Source organism: Tyto alba, unplaced genomic scaffold (assembly GCF_018691265.1).
Source record: "Tyto alba isolate M040663 unplaced genomic scaffold, T.alba_DEE_v4.0 Super-Scaffold_14, whole genome shotgun sequence".
Lineage (NCBI taxonomy): Eukaryota > Metazoa > Chordata > Aves > Strigiformes > Tytonidae > Tyto > Tyto alba.
This window is the reverse complement of record NW_024881276.1, coordinates 25,759,774-25,782,813: the sequence shown is the minus strand read 5'-3', so window position 1 is coordinate 25,782,813 and position 23,040 is coordinate 25,759,774. Positions and strand designations below refer to the sequence as shown.

The following is a 23,040-nucleotide window of genomic DNA, read 5'->3' as shown; positions in this document are numbered from 1 at the left end:
TTCCTTGCTGATCTCATTTAAAGCACACCCTCACAAAAAACTGAGAAGTGTGGGGTGGAAGCGGAAATTAGCGGTAGGAAGAAGGTGGGAATTCTTAAACCAACTTTTCTGCCCAAGAAAATTTAAAAAAAAAGAAAAATGACAGCATATGTAATCCTACTGAAGTCAACGACACACTCCAGCTGGGCTGTTCCTAGTGCACAGTTGGGCACGTGTATGGATTTTTGCTAGTTCAGAGCTTAAGTTAACAGCAACTCTGCCTGCTCAGCACCCCGAGAGTCAGTTCATTTATAAATTGATCTGAACGTACAAAAGTAAGCTATGATTTAAAGGGCAGGCTGGGGACCATGCTTGGGCCTTCATCAGCGTGTTTTCAGTGCTTGTGACTGTAATAGCAGAACAAATGAGAACACAAGTTAATAAAAACCTTGTGGCTTCCTTGTAAAGCTGAGAACTCTAGAGGCGGAAAACTGAGGCACATCATAATTTGCTGGAGATCACATAAGAGCCTCACTGTAGAGACAGAACATACTCTGTATTTTATGTGATCTAGTAAGAAAATTACTGTTTCAGGGCTTTAGATAGGCTTTGCAGATTGCTTTTAATGCTTCTTACTTTGTGGAATTATAAGCCAAAAGCCAGATCAGAGCAACCACTCCTCTCCCAGATGCTTGAATTTAAAGCCTGTGCAAAATAATGGCATTGCTTAATGATCCAGCTTTGAGAATTTTTCTTCCAACAGACAAATACTGTGTTTTTTCAAAACTTTTCTTAAAGACCTAATTTTCTTAGAAAATACTGATCTATTTTTGTTAACATTCTTCCTTTGTAAGGATAATAAAAAGCCCTGCTTTCAGGAAATTAACTGAGAAGTTTTAAACAACCTAAATTTTACATATATCTCATTATCAGCTCTGTTCATGCTGCTAGAGAGCACCTGTGCAAAGTGAAAAAAAATACAAATTAAAAAAAATTAATCACATTCGTGTAAGCAGTGAATGACTAACACAGTTGTTTCTGTGGTATTAAGGAAAAGAACGCCTAGTTTTAAGTTTTTGTTCTCAAACCTCTGAGAACTTCTGCATGAGTTCCTCAAGCTCGATCTTGCTCTGCTTCCTGGCAGACACGGTAATTTTTTCGGTGCGTTTTCCCCTGCTGTTAGCTGTGCTGCAGGGCACCATCTCTGAGGTCATTATCAAAGGGTTTCTTTGTCAGCCTGGCAAGCTCTCTCCTCCTGCCGCCACAAAGCCAAGGGCTAGGCCGGTCCCACCGAAATCCACAGAGGTCCTGTGCCAGAGCCACAGTCAGACACGATGCTGGTTTTACAGACTGGAGTGGACCTGTGCCAGTTTACCTTATCTGATGATCTGGCACCATGAGAACAAGTCCCTCATGACTCACATCCACCTCATCCCTGGTGTGCACGGAAAGAAGTTGTTTTTCAAGCTGGGTCCCGCAAATCCCAGCAAATAATGTCTTGTTTCTCCTAGAGCTTCTTTCTTCTAGGAGGTGCTGAATAAAGCGTGTGTGTTCAGCAAAGGCATTTGCTTGACATCTACCCCGCGTCACACAACGTCATGGGGCAAGGTGGTGGGGTGAGGCAGGGCACGGAGCCTGCAGGCACCCTCCGTGGGCCCTTCCGCGGGAGAGCACTCGGCTGCACTTGCTGGGGAGGAAGCAGCTCTCAGAGTCATGCTGAAAATTATAGCGGGAATGCAAACCAAGTTTTCAAACCCAAATAGATTTACATAGTTATTTTAGTACAAATAACTAGCATGAAACATTTATAGTTTGGTATCAAAATCAGAAAAAAAAAAAAAAAAAAAAAAAAGAAAAGCCTCTTTTCACCAAAGTGCTTTCATTCAGATGGATATTTTATTTTGCTTTGTACATGCAAACCAGTATGTTGGAGTGTTAATAGAACACTTAAATCATAACATAAAATTTGAAAAAGCTCTGAAAAAATGGCTACGAAATCCATTGTCACCAACTACTACTGCCTAGTAAATATACATGTGTTAACAAAGACTCTATATACAAACTAATACAAGAATGTATATTCTAAACTAGATTACTGACAAGAAAATGGATGTAACTTTTTAGCATTGCAAACACTGTGAATAATAATAGAGTGCAAACAGGTACCTAAGCAATAGTAGAATAAAACTGGAATGTCATTAAGCAGCATAACTGAGGGAAATGACTTTAAAATACGATTTTCAAAATTAGGTCTTCATTAATAAATTATCATCCCATTGTGTCTGTCCCCACAGTTGATTTTGTCTTCCAAAAGGTATTTAATATGCTCACGGCAAATTGTGGCAATTTAGAACCTGCAGGTCATTCCCTTGCCCTGCAAGCATGGTTCCACAGCTCAAATACAAGTCTATAATGGCACGTTTAAATCTATCGTGTGAAGCCCTGCATGGGCTTTGTGTAAATTAACCTTGGTTCCTGCAGTGCAGCTCCCAACCTCACAATCAGGCAGGCACAGTGATCTGCCCAAAGGAGTAAATTGTTGGATATTGGATTAGAGGCGTCTTTTAAGCTATTGTAAAAGATCTGGAAAAGACTCCTCTGTATTCTGGTTGACTAATACTTTCCATTATAAAGGACTCTTTCTTTGGGAAGCATTAGCACCTCTGTTGTTTGTTGCAGGCCTTTGATATTTAGCAGGGGAAATCCCAGAGGCTATAGTGGTACCTATTCATTGCCCAGAGAAACGTGAGTCAGTTTTACCTGTATTGTAAAGTATTAAAAATGCTGGGTCTCTGATTCATGCACAAAGGCAGATTAAAATCAGGCTGCCACCCACAGCTGTCTGGCCTGCCCCCACTGCACAGATGGCTCAGATGCTCTTGAAACATCAGCTGAATTGCCACAAATTACAGCCCAGCATATTTAATAATACTCAAACCTGAACACAAAGATCTCAGCTGCCTGCAAAGCAGGAACTTTTAAGGCAGGAACTTTTAAGGCAGGAACTTTTAAGGCAGGAACTTTCAAGGCAGCAACAAGGTGGACAGCTGTGGAAGGAGATTTTTACAGCCATCACTTTTAATCTGCCTATAGTTTTGACAGGGGACTTAAACTCCTTTTCTCTCTCTGGCCAGGATTGCTAAACATCCTAGACATCCTTTGGCTAGGCTGTTAGACTGAAGCAGCAGCGAGCGCTGCTGTCTGAGCCCCGGTGCCATGTCGGAGGCATTACTTAGGGCTCTCTCCCCCAAGCCCTGCTCCCCTGTGTAATGCAGCTCTAACAGAATGGCACAGACCCTCCAGCTGGCTCGCTCACCCCCACGCTCCTTGTGACAGCAAGCGTAGGAAGCTGAAGGAACAGTTCATGTAAGAGCGTAACGGACCCTCTGCTGATACCACCTCCTCACCTGCTCCTGCCGGCCTTCCTGAGGGCCCTGGGCAGAGCACTGGGCTCCTTCCTTCCTTCCCCTAATCCCGCACACAGGCCCAGCACGGCCTCACCGACCTCACATGCAACAGCAGCCGGCAGTTAGATGGTGAGGGGCCACCTCAGGGGAGACAGCTTTCTACAGAAGACACAGTTTAAATCCTCCCCCCAAAAAAGTGCCCCAGAATCCTTGGGGCTATGTGGCAAGCTCACTTCAATGTCAGACAGCCTATTTTTGTTCAGACTATTCCCAGTCTGTCTGATAGCCCGTTCTGGCTGGCCGCGGGCTCGGCTGTGTGCAGGCTGATTGCTTGTCCCGGGCTCTCAGTATCGCCTTGTCTCCAGAAAGGAGGGAACATTCAGTAGGCAGCAGTGATGCAATACTGCACCCCGTGTGCGCTGAGAGCGGCTTCCGAAGTGGCACATGAAGCCCTTCTCTAAGAACCTCTGGGTCCTCAAGGGACGCCGGCCTGGAGTAGCTAATACAGGGTAAGTCAGTCTTCTAGCTGACTGAATACTACCTTCTCCAGTGTGTAAGTCTTAACGTTATTTGGAGGGCTCATCAGTTCTTGCTTTGAAAAAATGCTTCAAACATTGTAATTCATTTTTACTGTGATGAGAGATACCTGGTTTTTTGTCTACGCTCTTTATACAAGAATCAAACAAATGTCTTTGCCAAGCACTTTTCCAGAATAACTATAGCTATGTGGAATTATTTATGAAAATACAGCTAGGTACATTTAGCTATGCTGACAATATAATTCATTTACCTTCTCATCATTGTACCTGCAGCACCCAACAAATTACTGTAGGATTTATATACCTTTTCGTATAATGGAAATTTTAAAGTCAGCTCTGTGAACATCTTTTACTGTTTTATTTAGGCATAACCTTCTCTTTTATTTAAATGTATTCATTTAACAATACATTGTAGCTTAAAAGTCCATTGTAATAATAAAATCTCTCTAATAACTATTTAAACAATTTTAAAGTCACTAAGTAAAGCTAAGAAAACTGCCACAATTCTGAATTTTTTATATTCGTCTCACAAGCTGTTATCTGGTTACTAATAAATAACCTAGTGGGCTAATAAAAAATGGGATGGTTCAAACTGTTCAACTCATGTATTGGCTCACACTTCCCCCATGGGCTATATTTTTTTAATAAATAAATACACACACACACATATATATATATATATGCGCTATAGGAATATACAGAACTTAGAAGTTTCTTCTCCAAAAGGTTATAAGTGAAAGTATTATATGTGCATAATACTGTAACTTGCATATATTCTCTAAGCACATTAGAGTAATTTAACATGAAAACTGAGAAAACAGTAGCATATAGAAGATTTGACAAGGATAAAAGTGAAGACTTTAAAATAGATTTTGTTTAAAAAATAAACCTCAAGAATATACTTTTCACAGTAAAAATCCACAAAAAGACTGTTTTTCTAGAAAGCTATCTTAATTCCCAAGCCCAGTTCCATTTCTACTAGTTTTTCCTTTACATTCATTGGTATTGCTTCATCAAATTTAGCAGAAGCACAATAGTTTTCAAATGTCTGTACAACACTTTGAAGTTCAGAATACACAGGCTCTGACATGGAAGTCTCTGTTTCTACCAGAACATTTTCTCCAGGATTTTGTGACCATGGCTGAAGTTGTGTGAAAAGTGTTTCTACTGTTGAAGTGTCTCTTTCGCAAGAGTCCCCTCTTCTTCCAAGACTATTTTGACTTGGTGAAGACTGATTTGTTACCATTTTGTTATTAAGAGCCTGACCTAAACCCATGACAGCATTATATGCTGCTAAATTCAAACTCATATGACCCTTGCCATCTTCTTTATATCTAAGGAAATAAAATTGAAAACACTGAAAATACAAGTTACAAACATAGCATTTACAGCAGAAAATAACATCTAATTAGATTTCCAAGGCTGAGAATGTCAGCAATTAAAAGATTAACTAGATTGTTATTTATTAGGTGGCATTCAAACAAATTACACTCTATATGAAGGAACACCTGCAAGAAGGTTCCAATAAGTAGTTTTTATCCAATATACATCACATAATAGAAAATAAGAAATACCTATTTATAATCACATTTTATTCACTGGATTTTCTTGTCCCAAAATGGAGAGCATGGCTTGTTTATACTACAGAAACTGTTGATATATTTATGTGCTCCCTTTTGTGGATACAATTTGCAGGGTCAAAGAAATTTTTTCACCAGTCTAGGTTACAAGAATTTCACATTGGTAAATGCTATAAAAGCAAAAAGACCTTTTTTCCTTGGTTTAACCACCTCTGTGCTAGATTTTCCATCATGATAGTGAAATGTAAGTAGTAAATTCTTTTATGCTTGGAATGTTTAAAATGGAACCAAACTTAAGAGAGCATTTCATTAAATATCTGGATCTCTTAAGGTGTTTAAAAAAATATTTTATGATCTGAACAAGAATCAACTGGTAACATACCTGAAACGAGAATGACTGCTGAGTTTATGAGCTTTTCGAAGATGTAGGGTCAACGTATAACTCCAGGAGAAACATTTCTGACAGATGTGGCATGCATATTTCAGAATGCCACCACTCTTGGAAAGGAAGAATGTTAGGGTCACTGAAGGCTTGCGCATATATGTGACAAAAGCTAATCCTTTGTTGAAAAGGGGAAAACCACACTAACTAGCTGAAAACCTCTTGAAAGTTAACTTCCTAAAATACTTGAAATTTGTGGGTTTTAGAACTTCTCTGATTAAGGAACCCTAGTGAACAGGGAAATTCTCTTCACTGGCCATTAGTACTGCAGGTATCTCCAACAGCAGTGTGACACATAGCTTCCACTAAAATACATTTGTTTTACAACATAGCAGTGATCATAACTCGGAAAGTTTAAGAAACAGACAACAAGTGTGCATGAACTATAGCATCCAAAGCTGTGTTTTAATGTTGTGGCCAGATGTAAGCTTTACACACTTTATAGTTTCTCTATTTTCAGATAACATATTAGTTCTGAGAATAGAGTACCAACATGAGGAGAGAGATGACACTGCTTTTTAACCTCTGAAATATTTTGCTGTTGAGATTTGGATTGGCATGGTGGTTTGTTTTTTTTTTTTAAAAAAAAGGGGGAAGGTTGGCCAGAGTTCAAGACTGTGAGTATGCAACTGCACGCACCTAATGTAAGCACACAAAATCTATAGGTAAGGATGAGTCAGGTATTTGCATAATACCTGCAAGAGTCTTAAAAATGTGTGCAAATACTTGATTTGATGCAAAAATGAAACATTTCATTAACTCACAAGAAACCAAACGCACATACATTTGAAACTTTAGTCTCACTTACAGCAATATATTTTATTCTGCTATTTAATATACTCACTACATGTGCTCTCTTGTAATGCTGTCTCAAAGTTTGTAAAGTCCGTGAAGTAAAACCACATCCTTCAGCATCACAGCTGTAGGCATCTGAATCATTGTGTGTTTCAACATGTTTATGCAGATCATACGCATTCTTAAAACTGAAAACAAGGTAAAACAAATAACAGATATAATAGGACAGAGGAGTAGTCTTGTGGTTAATGTTTAGGACTGTGAGGTAGTAATTTTTGGCTCTGACAATGACAAGTGAAAGTGGAATATGTGTAAATCACTTCTCTACCTCATTTTTTCCACCTGTGAAAAGGGGATAGTACAGGCATCTCTTTGATGTGCTCTAGATTTCATTTTCTATTCCCTTTTTCTTCCCACACATCCACACCATGCCCAAGTCTAGATAATTTCTCCACAACCATGTTGCAAGGCATCACCTTCTCTTTCTGTTCACGTAGAGAAAATTCTTGTCCATTATCGACCAGTCACTTCATCCTCTCTGGTCTAGAAATTCAGATTATTTCCTCTGTCCGCCCACAGTGTGAACACAAAAGTACTTACATATTTGTTCACTTTATCCCACTTCCAGCATGCAAAGGCTAGACTTCTCCTCTGGCAAAGTGAAACATACTTTGCCAATGCTTATATATGCAACTTGGTCTATCACATTACAATGCCACCTTCCCCCCCCCGACTGCTGTGTGGCATCATATGGTGAAAGCAGAAAAGAAACCACCACAGAAAAATGAGCGTGCCAGACAGCAGAAGGTCTAGTAAACCTGTGGCAAAAAGAATCAGTCAAAGAAGAAGGCTGTGATGCTCCCTGCAAACAGCCAACAATCATTTAGAATGGCAGACCCCACAGTTTAAGGCACTAGTGCTACCCATCTCAACTTGTTGTGATGACCATTTTGTAGTACACATAACCTTGCCAAGAAAATTCACTTTTTAACACATCAGCCCTACTTGCACCAGAAGTTTATGAACTACTGTGTCTCAGCAGCTGAAGGCAGATGAACAGCAGATGATCTATGAGATTTCTTCATTGAACAGTTGATTATTTTTGTGGTTGAAAACCTTTCTTTACTAACTCCTATGTAAAACACTAACTTGGTTCTACAGTTTTGCTCACATAGCTACAAGACCCAGATTTTCTTACCCCCTGTCACAGAGGTGACACCGGAAAGGACGTTCATCGCAGTGTCGAAATCTGATGTGTGCCTTCAGTGAGGAGACACTTGTGCATACCATATCACAAAGGGCACATGCAACTTGATTATCTAGAAGAGATAGTACAAAAAGAAAGATACTTTCAGTTCTGTATCAGCTTCACCAGGATACTGTCTGCTATGACATGTGACAAAAAAATGTATTAAAATATCATATTAAAATTAACAGATTATAATAATAATAAAAAAGGTAAAAATGGAATGCAGGTACAATAAAGAGAGTAGTGAAATAATAGTCAATCTTACAATGTTTCAAGTGACTTTCAAAAAATAGATGTATGGGGAAAAAGGTGTAGAGGATCACATTTCACTCTCCAGGCTCTAACAAAAAGGATGATTATTGTCTTGCCCTTGGCGCTTTGGGAAGATTTCTAAAAAGTGGATGTTGTCCAGAGGCCTTCTAGCAGACAAGCACTGGCAAATCTACTTTTAGTGTTTAAGGTAGTACCAACTCTTAAAGAGGTGGCCGAATGAATATGTGTCTGTCCTCCGCCTCCCCATTTCACATTTGGATGCATTTGCTTAAGGCAGAACAATGCTGGGCGCCTGCTAAACTGCCAGGCTATGAACTGCAACGGCCGAGACACTGGTTCGCTCTGACGACTCGAACTGGGGAGAACCTCTGGCAGATTGGCAGGCAGGCCTGTTCATCTTAAGCTGAACAAGTGCTTGATTTGCTGCATATGAATCAGCAACCTGATGAATGCAGTAGGAATAGTCTCAATAAAGAAGTTTCGGATTTGGACAAAAATCTGTTATATTTAAGACTTTGAAACAGTGCATTATTTTATAATCAGCCTAGTGCTTTACAGGTGGCTAAAGGAAAACATCCAGTTGAAGTGCTCATGTTTTCTCAGAAAAGGAAGAAAATTTAATGCACTGTAACTCTTCTGGAATGATTTCCTGCATAGGCACTTTTACTCATGGTTTGTCTTAAACCAGGAAAAATGGTTGTGTTTTGGGTTGTTTTTTTTTTTTTTTTTTTTTTTTTTTCCTCTCCTCTCCCTAAAATAAATAGCTTCATGTGGAAAACTAGTTTGGAATAACAATCTGTAAAACTGCATCAGTGAAGTTCAGCAGTCTCTGGAAATGGGAGTATCCAACAGTTTGCTTAGTTGGCTGGAATGTAAGTATGTCCATGTAGGGAGTGATTTCCGAATACCTACAGCATTTGCATTCACATCACTGTTAATTTCAGAATAATTTCTTCTAGACAGTCAAGCTTTTTAAAACAAAATTTTAATATTTATCTATACCAGCAAGCTATTATGAAATACACTGGGGTAAGAATCTGAAAACGTCATGTCTGAACTGGCAGCCTGCACTAATATGCAGACACATATACTGCCAGAACTTTTAAAGAAAGCTGAATCATGAACTGGGGAAGTAACTGGCTCTATTATCTGAAGGGATTTAGGTTGCACCTAAACAGTTGGACCCAGGAATGCCGCCCAGCTCCTTCAGCCAAGTTCACATTGCAGCTGGTTCACTGTGTCTTACTGGGACATGACACGGGTTCACAACATCCTTGTTCCTAGGTCCAGCCACCTTGTGATTTTCCCTGGCTACACAAGCAGAACAGTCTGCATTATCAGGGGACAAGGACAGCCAGGCACACTGTACAAGTCACAAAGGTTTAAGTGCAGCCAGAGTGACCAGAAACAAGCAGTTTCATTAGCCATGTGCTTTATTTAATATATCAAATCTATCTTAATGTGTGATATGCTTTAACAAAAAAACACATAAAAAAACCCCCACAAAAACAACAGCATATTTAAGCTGCTTCATTAGCTAATAAAAACAAAACCAAAAAAATCTGAATTTGTATTTATTTCCAATTTCTATCCAAAATCACATTGAGACAAAGGAATAAAACTAATCTAGTAAACAAAGCAAAAATAATTATCTATTTTCTAATAATATATGAAAATAAACATATTTTAGTCAGATATGTGTCAACTATAAAGCCATTTAAATACAAACACGGCCAGTCCTGGTAGCTCATAGTAGGCACCAAATCACATGCATAGTTGTTACACACCAATGTGTTGACTTGCAGAGAGAGAAAAATCATGTTTCATTAAGAATGCAAGTAGAAAGTAGAATCTACCTTGACTGAGCAAGTCTGCACGAAGCTACCTGAATGTTTATACAACCTCAATGACTGGTACTCAGGTCGGGAGACATGGTTCAAATATTCCTATTCCCAAAGCAAAGACCCACCCGCCTCTCGGCGTCTGCATTTCCTGTATGTCCAACAGCAATATCACGTTTCCTTGTGCTTAGATGCTGTAGGATTCTTTCCCAGCAAGTCATAGCTGTTGTGGTATAACTTGTGGGAATAATTTGGGGACCTCAGGGAGATTGTGGTTAGGTCAACGAAGGACTACACTATTTGAGTGAGGCTGATTATGCACTGCAAGGTGAGCAGAGTAGCAGCCCAAACTAAAACATAGCTTTGGCTCTAACCATGCCCCTAGTCATGAAAGCAAGTAAACAGAGATGCAAGTGAAGGAAAAGCATCTGCATGGGAACTACTGCAGAACAGAAAAGCCCCTTAAACTTTTTGATCAGAAAGCATGAAGAAGGGAATTTCCATGCTTCAGAGGGACTGGCAGATTCTTACTTTCCAGAATTCATAATACAGTCACCCTAGTTTCATATATTAGTTTTCTTGGCTGATATAACAATACTTGTAACTCTGTAGTTTATCAAACCTGCTATGTACAAGGTGATCTTGAGAAAAGTACATTTTATTTTAAAAAGCTCTGACTTACCGTGTCCCCTCATGTGATCTCGTAGCAACCTTTCATTGGCAAAATGTTTCTGACAGTTCTGGCAAACAAATATCTGTTCTGAATTTGAATAGAAATTATTTAGTAGCAATACAAATAACTTACGAAACATTTATTAATTAATAACCTATAGCTGCCAGTTTCATGAATAAACTAACACAGCACTGAGACAGTTTCAGTATTCTTTTTCATTACTAACAGTCTTCAGAAGAAAATTTAGTTTAGGCTTAATGAAAAGATTTGTTTATCAATAAGTTCATTTTATCCTAAACAGAGTAACAATCTGTTCGAAATACTAAGAGTTTGAAGTTTGAGCTCTTCTGCCAATTACCTAGAATGCACTTACTTTCCATCACCAAAACATCCACAATTCCTAAATCTATTCCAAGCACTTAAAAACAGAAAAAAACAACCACCTCTCACTTCCTCTTTAGTATGCAGGAAAACATGCCAACTAATACACAGTTGGTTGAGGTAGGGAGTGTTCTGGTGAAGAAAATACTTACTGGAAAAGCAAAGCTGAAGAGGAAAAAATTGCCTTTTGACTTGAAAGCAGTTGAATGCTCATTGGCATTACTTGCAGAGATTTTGTAATCCAAGCCTGGGTCTCGTGGAGGTTCTCTCTTCAGTAATCAAACGTCTTCGCCATTCACAGGCAGTTTCCCATTGGCAGTAGAATGTCATGCTGTGCCATGGGCACCAAGGGAAGAGAGGCAGTGCGATGCCACAGCTGCCAAGTGAATAGCTTTTCTGCTGAAACACGATCTAAGGGTGTTCTCTTGCTCACTTTCATTACCCTAATTCATCAGACATGCAAAGTCAAAAGAACTTCTATGCTTTATGAAAACAACTGCCTTCCTGGAGCAAACCCTGCTTTCATGCAATTGACTTATATGAAAAATAGAAATATTTATGAAATTACATGTGCACGTTATCACAAAGCACCTTAAATGAAAACCTCTTAGAAATATAAACAGAAATAAGAGCATATCCACTTACTGTCTACTGAAACTTGTCTCTTTGCATGATCAAAAAACTTAGTGTTACTGGAGAACATTCTTCCACAAGTAGGACATGCTACAACTCTTTCCTGTGTGTGCATTCTTAAATGATCCCATAGCTTATGTTTTCCTTTAAATACGCCAAAGCAATCTAAACCAAGCAAACAGAAAAAAAGCTATACGTGAGTACTGTACACTTTCTCAGGTAGAAACAGAAAAGGCTATTACATACTTACGTCTTACTGTTATAATTTTAGAAACACACAAAAATCTTCTTCTAGGAAAAAAAGGGAAATCAGACCGGTACCATTACAAACATCACATGACATTTAACCCCACAAATATCCATGCCAAAGCCAGACTATTTGGCAGCAATCAGAATTCTTCAGAACATATCAGACGTGTGTTTTACAAAAACTTCAGGTTTGGATCAGCAGAGAGCATCCTGCTCTGCTTTCCACCCTCATGTGTCGAGGCTTCTGATGCCAAACGGTTGCTCATACAGTAGTGTAGAGATAACATTGATCACTCTTCCTGTTGCATCCCACCCCATCACAGAACTCCAGCAATCTTCACGGTCTCTGGAGAGCCGGGAGAACAAGATGGTGTAGTGAACACGTCAGCTGTACATCTCCAAGAACTCTGCTTGCTGACCTCTTTTTTTTTTTATCTTCACATTTTCTGTCTCTACATACACATTCACATAGTGGTTAACCACAAGCAATCAGCTATCCACCAAACAATCTTGCATATAAATAGCTATGTCCTCAGATCTGTTAAGCTCAGGAACAGTCTGGTACTGTGGACACAGTGCAAGTTTTATCAGCGTAAGTAGAAGCTCTGGCTATTGACATGTGACAAATAAGGGAAAATCCCTAGTAGGTTAGTGTATTGGTGTAAATTGAGAACTACTTACAGGAAAAAACTTCAGACAGATGTGAAGGAATCCCTCAGATTCAGACAGATGTGAAGCCTACCCTCTCGCATAAGGAGCCACAGTCACAAGTCTCTCTCATCTGCCTAGCAAAGGTAACAGCTATGCAGAAAGCTTCCCTTTTAGAAAGGTGAAATAACAGCCTAAACCCAATCAAAGACTTTTAAAAATCAAGGGGACTAAAATCAAATTCAAGAGCAAAAGGTGAGGAAAGACAAAATATTCTTTTGTGGATAATACCTCATAAAAGTAATCAAGTGAATCAAACTCAACGACAGGTTGGATACCTTTAGGTCTCAGAAATTAATACATAAAATTCATTTAACAAAAAGGATTAGCCTATTTCATTTAACCAAGCAAGTGCATCATGAGTTCCATTTCTACTATTCATTGGGACATTTGCTCAAGTAAAACAAGAATGTAATAGCCTTGGTAACAACCCATATCCACTCCAATGGGTAGAATATAGGCATCTTCCTGGAAAGAAGTTCTGAGCTCCAGATTAACATACTTAGTAAAGGGACAGAACTCTAGACTCCTTATTAAGACTAAGGAAATCCTAAAACCTCACTATGCCTATAGTGAGGAAACAGGTTAATCAGTGTCTCTTTTACCTCAACTGCATGCAGAATACTTCTGACCAGGAGGGGCTACAGAAAAAGAACAAGTTCCCACATCTACATCAGAAGCTGTAAAACTGATTATTCTTCCTATGCAACATGAAGATTTCTGTCTCTGTTCAACTCCAGATTCAAAATGCGATATACAGGATGTCAGATTGAATGTCTCTTACATCCTTCCTTTGTGAGCTCTGCCAGGGCCCTGAGTATACCAGTATATTGGTCTGGTTGCCCTGACCAGCCTGTAGCCCTATGGTGATGCTGTTAAAGCTTCAATCACACTTCTGTGAAAACAGCTGAATTGTGAGACGGAGCAGTGAGAAGCCTCATCTGGGGCCTCCACTCACTCACCCTGTGCCCTCTGGCTTGGGAGCTGCAGTTACCCACCCTTTGTGCCTCACTGGCCCTGCCTCTGACTTGCTATCTGGACTTCCCAGCTTGACCTCAGACCTGTCTTGTCACAGAGGACTTGGCCGGTGATCACAGGGCTGTGGCTGACCCTGGCTAGCACCACCAGACCTGCTCTGGTCTTCTTGTTCAGGTTCTGTGAGACTGCACCCTGTCAGTGAGGTCCCTGCCTGCCTGTCACCTTTAACTCCCAATTCGCCTTCCCATGCGGAACAGCTCACTCTTACTGAACCCTCACAAATTCAAACCAACTCAGGACCACCAACCAGTAAACTGAGGGTCCCTGGAGAAGACTGATCACTTTCTAGCTGTTGTCCCAGTCCCATGACAACTGCTTCCTTACAGAAATGAGACCTTACTGGCTTGTTAAGTTTGGGGATGTGAATGAAAAGTTGTCTTTCAGTGCCTGGACGTTGTGATTCTGCATGTCACTTTCAGATGTATACCACACCCTGAATATCAAGATCAGAGATTAAAACAGACCCTGTATTTTATTCTGAGACAGGATCAATTACACTTTGGTCTCAGAAGAGGTCTTCTCAGTTCCCCAGTGATTGACAACCTCCACAATTTCAACAGGCAACTGCTCCAGTATTTAAAAATACCCTATTAAAATGGCTTTCCTAACTTATAACTTGCACCCCTCTAGTTACAACTGATACTCATTACTTCTCATCCTTTCTAGCACAGACATAGGAACAGTGAAATCATGTTTTCTAACTGCAGGGCATTTCTTAAACTTGTCTGAAGACATAACATATTCCTTCTGCATTTCCCTTTTCCCCGTTCTGTTATTTAGGCTATACAGTCAGAGTCTCTTCACCTGTCCTAATAAGCAATATTTTCTAAAGATACAATGTGTGATGTGTGATTTTTGTTCCTCTAAGGACTACAGATTCTACATCATCAGGTCACTGGAGTGTGTTCCCCAGCCAAAAAACAGTGCACCTGTCAGCTAATCTCAAGAGGAAAAAGGAACACAGCGATGTCGCTTTGCACCCACTGACGGGATTTTGTCATCATTGCAGTAAATAGCTAACCCAAAAAGTAACTTTAACCCATAAATTGATAAGACACGTATCTGGGGGGGGGGTGGGGTGGGGAGGTGTCACCAAGAGAATACCAATCAAACCTGGACTTCGTTGACACATTTTACAAGATGTAGCCAAATTGGTTGGTTTAGAGCAAGCACTGAATGATCTGTTCTAGGAACAGAGCCCCACAAATTGTCTCACTATTCTTCACTAGAAAGTCTTTTCTTCTGGAGAGATTCTGCTCACACACTTTGTAGGTCTGAAGCCAAATGGCATGCACATCAAATGGTAGTCCATAGTTTAGCCCTTACTCAAACAATCAAGGCATCTGCTATGAAAGAGTGTCAATGGAATGTGGCTTCTAAAATAGAGCCAAAGGCAGAACATCAGCTTTGAAGCCTATGACAATAATTTTAACACAAGAGGTAGCTAGCAATATAGAGAATGCATTAAAAATTATCTTTCTCACCACAGAGTTGAGGAAAAACTAGGATGGCAATAGGTGTGCTTCCCTTGATTTGAAGGGAACAGCTGAGGGAAAGCAATGAGTAAGCTCACCATGAATGATGATTGTGAGGGAGACCACCCTGATCCTGAGTGGTAGAATATAAGTTGAAAGTCTGTTCGAATGCTATACAAACTGTCAACCACAGGCAAAATTATGAGGAAACGCAACCCTGTCCAGTACCGGCAGTTCTCAACTTAGACTCTCTGGGAGTTGAGGGCATTCGACCCCATGGATGATAGGAACTAGTCTACTTAAATCACAGTGCCTATAAAATAGAAATGTTTCTGCAACTATTTAAGATAGATGAAAAAATATATGAACGTCTCTCACAAGTTCCTATGCAAAATGTAGCACACTAAGTGAATTTTATAAGAAACACTGCAGTGAAGTACTTTTTGAAATAGATTTTTGTAATGTATATGAACTACCTCTCCAGTGACAATAAACAGCTTTCTTCTGATCTGTAACAGTTTCTTCCTCAGCAGCATAGGCATGAATAGCAACATGTTGATAAAACCACACTGGGTTATTGAAGGCAACCTAAAACCAAAATAGAAGCATGGAGAAAACAAGACAGTTTTGGCAGGAAATCAACTGTCAGGATCATAGAATTAAGTGTTTTTAGAAACCCAGCAGACACCAGTGAATATTGCAGTAACATTTAATTAACTCACCCCAACACAGAGACAATTACATCAACTATAAAAATGTAGAACATTCTGCAGTACCCACCACACAAACCAGGTCCTGGATTTTCACCTACCATCTAGTAGTTGAAAAGTCTGTCTAGACTAACTGTGTGAATACTACCCATTCTTGGGGGCAGGGATGTGTCTGTCAATGTATTTCTGTTGATTTATTTATTTGGTATATTTTTACCTTCTCCCTTCCCTTCATTTCCACCTGCTCATATTCACAAGAAGGCTATGAGGGCAGCACAGGTAATTCCAACAGAAATGGGAAGGCTACACAGTGATTAAACTGAATTAGGTGTTATGGACACAACACTCCACGAGTCAGTACTTATGTGACAAGGGGGACTAAACCTTCATTAGCCTCTGCTTCACTCCACAGAAATTCACTCCTGCAGAGTGAAGGTAGACTGCATATTGCATTTTCTTCAAGTAACACAGGATGTCATTCAACTGCATACTGTCATCAGTCACAATTCAAAGTATTCCTCAGTTCCCAATAATTTAACCCATTACCATCTCTCCTGTGCTGTCACAATTTTGTAAGGCTACACATTGAATTGGGTCAAGGAATTGATCTGGCTTTTGACCAAATCTAAATAATGGGGAGAAGAAATGGGAAAGAGGTGAAACTCCTTTGGCTCATATTGCCACTGCCAATAATGTACAGTTTATTCAAATTAAACAGTGGCGGGGGGGGGGAGGCATTGGGGGGGTGTTTAAGAAAAATATATACATGAAAAAAGCTATTTATTTAGTATTATCTGGTTTTAATCATCCTAATCTTAGTAGAGTTGATTAAGCTAAACTGCTAGGCATTCTGTGTGCAGAACAGAACATTCACACGAGTAGTTAATGGAGGCAAACTGCTGCATTTTAAATTCATACTCCAAGGTATTTCACAATAGCTCCCACAGGGAGACAAGCCCTTATTTCCTCTGAAGGGCTTGAAACATGATCTGAGAGATCCAAGGTCTTGTGTATATGAAAACATATAGGCATATTAAGGTGAATCAACTAAAAGTATTGAGCTAGACAGTGATGGAAAACCTCTTCGCTTCTTAATCAGAGTAACCATATGGGGGTTAAACCCGTTTTAATTTGTTGGCACCATCTCTAAGTGTTTTGCCAGAACTTCTTGAATATTTCTTTATATGTAAATAGGAGAGGAGAGAATTTTTTGGGGCCATTACCTGAGTCAGAAGCTTTACCTTTGGGGAAAGCTGAATCTGACACGGTAGGAGGCACCACAAGTGTCGGGGGAAGCTGTATGGGTGATTTTCAAAGAGAATTATATTCATAACTGTGGGAACATATTTGCAGGAGGGTGGGAAAGGTAAGCAGTTTTCCCTGCCCTCAAAGTTCTCCTCTTTCACAGTGTGCCCTACCCCACCTCCTGGGTCTAGTCTAGCCTGCCTACTAAGTTGGGAAACATTCTTTTAATTAATAAAATTCACAACATAGTTTGAACTTGAAAAAACATGTATAAAAAGATTTAGCAAAATGCTATGAACTGAAAGATTCCATCATCCAAAACTGACCACTTACATAAATGAAAAATGGAGCATGAAATAGGAATATTTTTCTTCTTTTTAAGCATGTTTTTCAAAAGACTCTGCTTACTGATAGATGCAGCAAAATCAAATTCTGAGGGCTTTGAAGTTTTTCTGAATCTCTTCATTTTTTAAAATAAAGAGACCAATCATGGTAGTATGCAAGTAGACTGATTGGTATGTATTAAAAAGCATTAATAACAAAAATAACTACTGTGAGAAATATGATTCCTATATGCTATGTGACATAATGGCAGTAAGATTTGTTTGCAACAATAGTTTGTAATTCAATTATGCAAACAATCCAAAAGTTATCATAAATAATGCTCCGTATTATATGTTTAGGTTTATAGCTTTAAAAATATGACAACGGGATACTTCAATCCATAATCCACTAGTAAATAAAAGCCTTTATTTACAGAGACAGAGTTTCTCACAGATTGACTTAACAACAGAACTACTTCTCTCTATAAACTTCACACGCAGATTTTTATGTCATTCCTTACTTCATGTAAAGAAGCATTGATGAAAAGAAAGGTATGGAAGCATTATGTGAGTATAGATATTCTAAATTCAGAGCTAAAAGAGCCAGATGGATATTTCTAGACATTCTGTCCAGGAATAACATACAAAGGGAGAGGCATTCACCTTTTACATATGTTGTGACACAATCTGTAAGCTGAAATGTTAAGAGGAAACTGAAAATAACTTCAGACCCCATAAGGGTAAGGTTAGCAAAGCAAAGCGTGGACTATAACCACTATCAGAAAACAAAAGTAATTTAACTCCATCACTGTAATATATTTACTCAAATATCACAATGGTTTTAATTCAGGTGTCATGTATGTGAGGGATACAATACCTATGTAAAGTACCACCAGTCTGACATTCCCTTGCATGGAAATATTTTCATCCTCTAGTGTTTGTTTATAACCTCAAAAAAGCATACTTTATGTCATTAAGTTTATCACTAATTGGGTATGAAAAAGTCATTGATAACAGAGAAGTATGATTGAGGGATGATAACCCATGAATCATTGAAAGGCCTAGAGAGACATAAGGGGAAAAAAAAAGGATCTAAGGCCTTTGAAAAACATTAAAGTTTTTTCTTTTGATTTGTAGTTCAACATTACTAAACCTACACCAGATTTGCCCATACGAGGATTGCAAAATTGTTTAGTTTTACAGTTTTTCTGATTTTCACAGTACAATTCATTTCAGTTGATTCTTCTTCAACAATATGTTGCTTTCAGTTATATCACTTACCACAAATGACACAAAAAACCTCATGTAACATGAAAAAATTAATGTAGACCAGATAGACCATTTTCCTGCGCTACTATTTTCTCTAAAAACTATCTCGCTCAACAGTTACACAAAAGGAGATGGTAACAAAACATCACCTGCAAGGCATCACACTTGTGAACGCAAAGAAAATGCTCACTAGCCATAAATAACAGCTGAGGTTCTAGGGCCAACAGTGACAGAGAAAGTGCTTCCCTATAATGTCATATCAATATGAAGCCACTTTTGATCAGGAATTAACATCTCCAAGAGGCAGAAAAAAAAAATATCTAAAAGACAGAAACTGCTAAACATCTGTGTTTACTTGATATAGAAATAGCACAGGCAAAACGGAACGGATAATGATTTTATTCAATACAGGACACCAAAAAAAGTGGTCAAGATACAAACCCTTTTACTTGAAAGCAGTCTTGGCCACATTTGAACATCAGACTTGTATGAACAGCCCGTTGCAAATGCCTGATTTCTGTGCCAGTTAAAGGGAAAAAAAACAACAAACATTTCCAATTGACCAAGGAAACATCTGATACTCTGTTGCCTTTCCTCAGGCAAAGAATAAACACTCCGAACCTGTCTACAAACTACCAAGTTCATTAGTTTATCATTAAACTGGGTATATTAAAGTTTTGCTTTTAAAACAGAAGAGAGGTTGCATCTTTGTCAAAAAGATCATTTTAGTCACCACAAAGAGAAATAAAATTTGAATTCAAGGACAGAGATGTTATGCAAATATGTCGTTTACATTTTTATGAATGCTACCATAATAATTATCATGTATTACTTACCAAGATAGTGGGAAACATTGTTCAGAAATAAAATTGAACAAAAATTCCCAATAGCGAGTCAAATCCAAAGGATGCTAAGGTAAAGTTGGGAAAGGAAAAAACAATGGCTGTACCTCAACATATTTCACTTACATCACAATTCTCCCAGTGGCAAACAAACTCCTCTGGAGTCTTTGGTAACTGATGCCAGCTACGGCTGCTCTGCAAACACGCTGGCAAATCGTGGTGCAATGCTTGTAACTGAGAGCCTATGAATTTCAGTTTGGTGTGGTAACTGTGGAAATTGACATGTGTTATCAGCTGTCTGGGATCTTTTGCCCCAAATTCACAACTTCTCCACCAGCACCGGTACTGCTCTAAACAGAAGAAAGAAGTGACATTTTACAGAACACTGCATGAAATCTGCAACCACGTGCCACAACAGTGAGAACGCCAATAGTACTTACATTTGTAGTATCTTCACAATCCATAAGTAACCTTAGCAGAGAAGATGGTAATTGCTATCTAATGATAGTTCACTAGATAAAACTTGAAAATCTCAGTGGCAAACAGATTTTCCAGTCTCACAACTGCAGCAACACCAGAGTGCTTTATACCCTAAACCATAACTTTTTGCAGAAAGGCACTTCATAGATTAAGTAGGAAAATTTTGTGAAAATAAGTATTTTTTAGGTATATACCATGACACTCTTCAGCTTAGGTCACAGAGACTTTGTTAATGTTGGTCCAATTCTACTTTTTTCACCTTTAATTAAAACTCATTCACCTTTAATTAAAATGTCTACACCTGTAATTACACTTGATTACAGTGTTAAGAATAAAGAGCAGGATACACAAGAGCCAAAATAGCTATATTAAAAAGTCTAGTATATTATTGCTATTACATCCACAGAGACCGCCTATAATTTTCTGCAGAATCGGATTTTTTGTTTTCCTTTAAAGTACATTTAATACTATTCAAAAGACGTAAAATACACTACCTGTCATAAAATAACACCGGTGTATGTATCCAAATAAGGCAAATACCATACAAACAATAAAAATTTCCATTTTTCTATAAAAATTCATACAAGTGCTACTTTAAACTCAGAATTCTTAAGCAGCAGGTGAGTTCCCTGAAAGCGAAGAACTCTGCCATTCAAAAAACAACTTGCTCAAATCTGTTTTAGACAATTGCACCTGCTGAGGCCCTAATCTTACAAAAAAAGTCCTCAGCAGAAGTTCTCATGACATCACCTCTCCAGTCTCTTTCCATATTAGCAACAGCTATCAACACGAACAAAAATCTAGGACAATGAGATATAAAGCAAAAAGGAGGTGTAAGCCCTTGTCTAAGGGCTTCATGCAGCTGGGCTTTAGAAAAGCTAAGGTGCAGGTAAACTGAAGTCAGTATTATTTTCTAGGCTAGGAACAATCTTCCAAAGTGCAATGTAATCTGTGTGACATAAGTGACCTGCTGTTTCCAGGGGGTGTTGTAGGTACTCTTCCAAGTGTTCTGCAACATGGTTACAAAATTCCTCCATGCATTTCCCTACAAAGCAGCATTCTTTCCATTCACATGGTAACATCAATTCAGCGTTCTTAAATTTGCTTCCAGGAGCCATTGCCTAAAATTTTCAGAAGTGCAGAGAAGTGTTAGTTATCGTATTACGTTTCTGTAAATTTCTCTTATAAAAATAACAGTTAAGATTACAAGCTCCTAGATGATATGAGCTGGGTTTTTTCTTTGTTTTTAATTTTTTTTTTTAAATTACTGGATACATTATTTAAAGAATCTAAGGTCATATTTTACAAACATTTACACCTTGCCAGAAGCCACAAGTTGTAACATTTTCATTATGACCATACAGTAAGAGTCCTATGACCACCATCCCAAACATCTGCTGAGGATGCCTTTATTGTAATTTAACTTCACAGCAGCACTGTAAAGCCTCTTTCCACATAGAAAGCCAAAGTAATGATTTCCAAGAGTGCAATTCCAGTCACTTTAGCCTGACATCAGTGTGGGCTCCCACTGAACAGGGCTGGTTCCATCTGCCCCTTCTTGTTCTTCTTAAGATCCAGCTCTGGAATTCACATAGTCAGCCACTAAACTGATGAGGAAATGGATTCAACTGAAAGCTAATTCTAAGGGGGGAATGATAAACAGATGGCTAAATCAGTTTTCTGCTCAACTACATGAATATTTGTATCAATATAAAGGAAGCAACAGGAATATAAACCAATGAAAAATAGTTTCGCTGTTTTTTTCATGACTCTGAACAGATACAATAGCAAACTTCATTAAAACCTATTGGCCTGTTCTCTGTGGTTTTCCACCCCTCTACTCTTCCCTGTGTTACTAGCTTCAAAGATCTGCCAGTTCAGCTGCTCAGAGGACCACTCCCTAACCTGCATTATTCCCATCAATCTGGATTAGTTTTAAGAGTTTAAATAGCCTCCAAGCAGATCAGCTGATGGATCTCAGTCAGCAGCAAACTTTGGAGGGAGGATAGTAACAAGCAGCTGGGAGGAGGCACTTCATTTTCTCATCAACACGTACAGACCTGGAAGACAAACTCTGCCCAATTGCCTAAAGCATCAGTATAAAAGTCTGTGTAGTCCCTGATGGTCTGATCCTACTGATTAAAAAAGTCAGGCACTGACATAATACTGGTTTAAAAAAAAAAAAAAAGCATGCAAGTGGAAAAGCGTGCAGGAGTCGGCATGCCAACTCAGTGGTGTTAAGCAGACACTGTCCACGTAACTGCCAGTATCTTTGCGCTTCCTGCTACTAAAAATATCGATTTGAAAGCGTTGTTGCCCCCAGCCCCCACCTGCGCCCAGAAAGTTCATTACCAGAAAGCTTCTGAGAACTGATCGTTTTATCTTGTAAACGGGACTCTTCTCACACTGTAACAGTTTAATCTAAACTGCTACAACCGACCCTTTTACTTCACCGATGCCCACCTTACCGACCCGAAGCGGGAAATGCTGCCATCCCTAAAGACAGACTGAAAGGTACAAAGACTACCGTTTATACTACACATTAAACAACCTATTCTCAAGTACTTTAATAAAATTATTCCAGACAGAGTATTAATACTACTGAAACAAAATACTTCAAGTGATCGTTATTCTAATTGACCAGCCCAGGTAGCCACAATATCCTAACAAGACTAGCCCAGAGGCAAAAACGACCAGAGGTAAAACTGTGGGAGCGACCATGAAATCCTCCTGTCCACAACGACACGGCCCCTCAGCGCTCCCCCCGCCTTCCTCTCAGCTGCTTCCACACCCCATCTCAGCCCGCCCCCCACACCCCCCCCCACACACCCCGCGTTGATTCCACACCCCACCTCACCCACCTACAGAACCCTCTCTATCTCTACAGCTCCCCCACATACGCCCCTAGC

At 39.2% G+C, this 23,040-nt stretch overlaps 1 protein-coding gene across 1 annotated transcript; it reads right to left on the bottom strand.

Annotated features, from left to right (window-relative positions):
* Positions 1 to 3,437: 3,437 nt before the first annotated feature.
* Positions 3,438 to 15,774, bottom strand: LOC116965893 (histone H4 transcription factor-like). Its single transcript, XM_033011417.2, has 7 exons — positions 15,739 to 15,774; positions 11,805 to 11,957; positions 10,788 to 10,865; positions 7,941 to 8,061; positions 6,792 to 6,930; positions 5,888 to 6,003; positions 3,438 to 5,259 (listed from the first exon to the last, which is right to left on the bottom strand). Exons 2-7 carry the CDS (start codon positions 11,905 to 11,907, stop codon positions 4,863 to 4,865), a joined length of 954 nt encoding a protein of 317 aa, XP_032867308.2. The 5' UTR covers positions 11,908 to 11,957; positions 15,739 to 15,774; the 3' UTR covers positions 3,438 to 4,862.
* Positions 15,775 to 23,040: the final 7,266 nt, after the last annotated feature.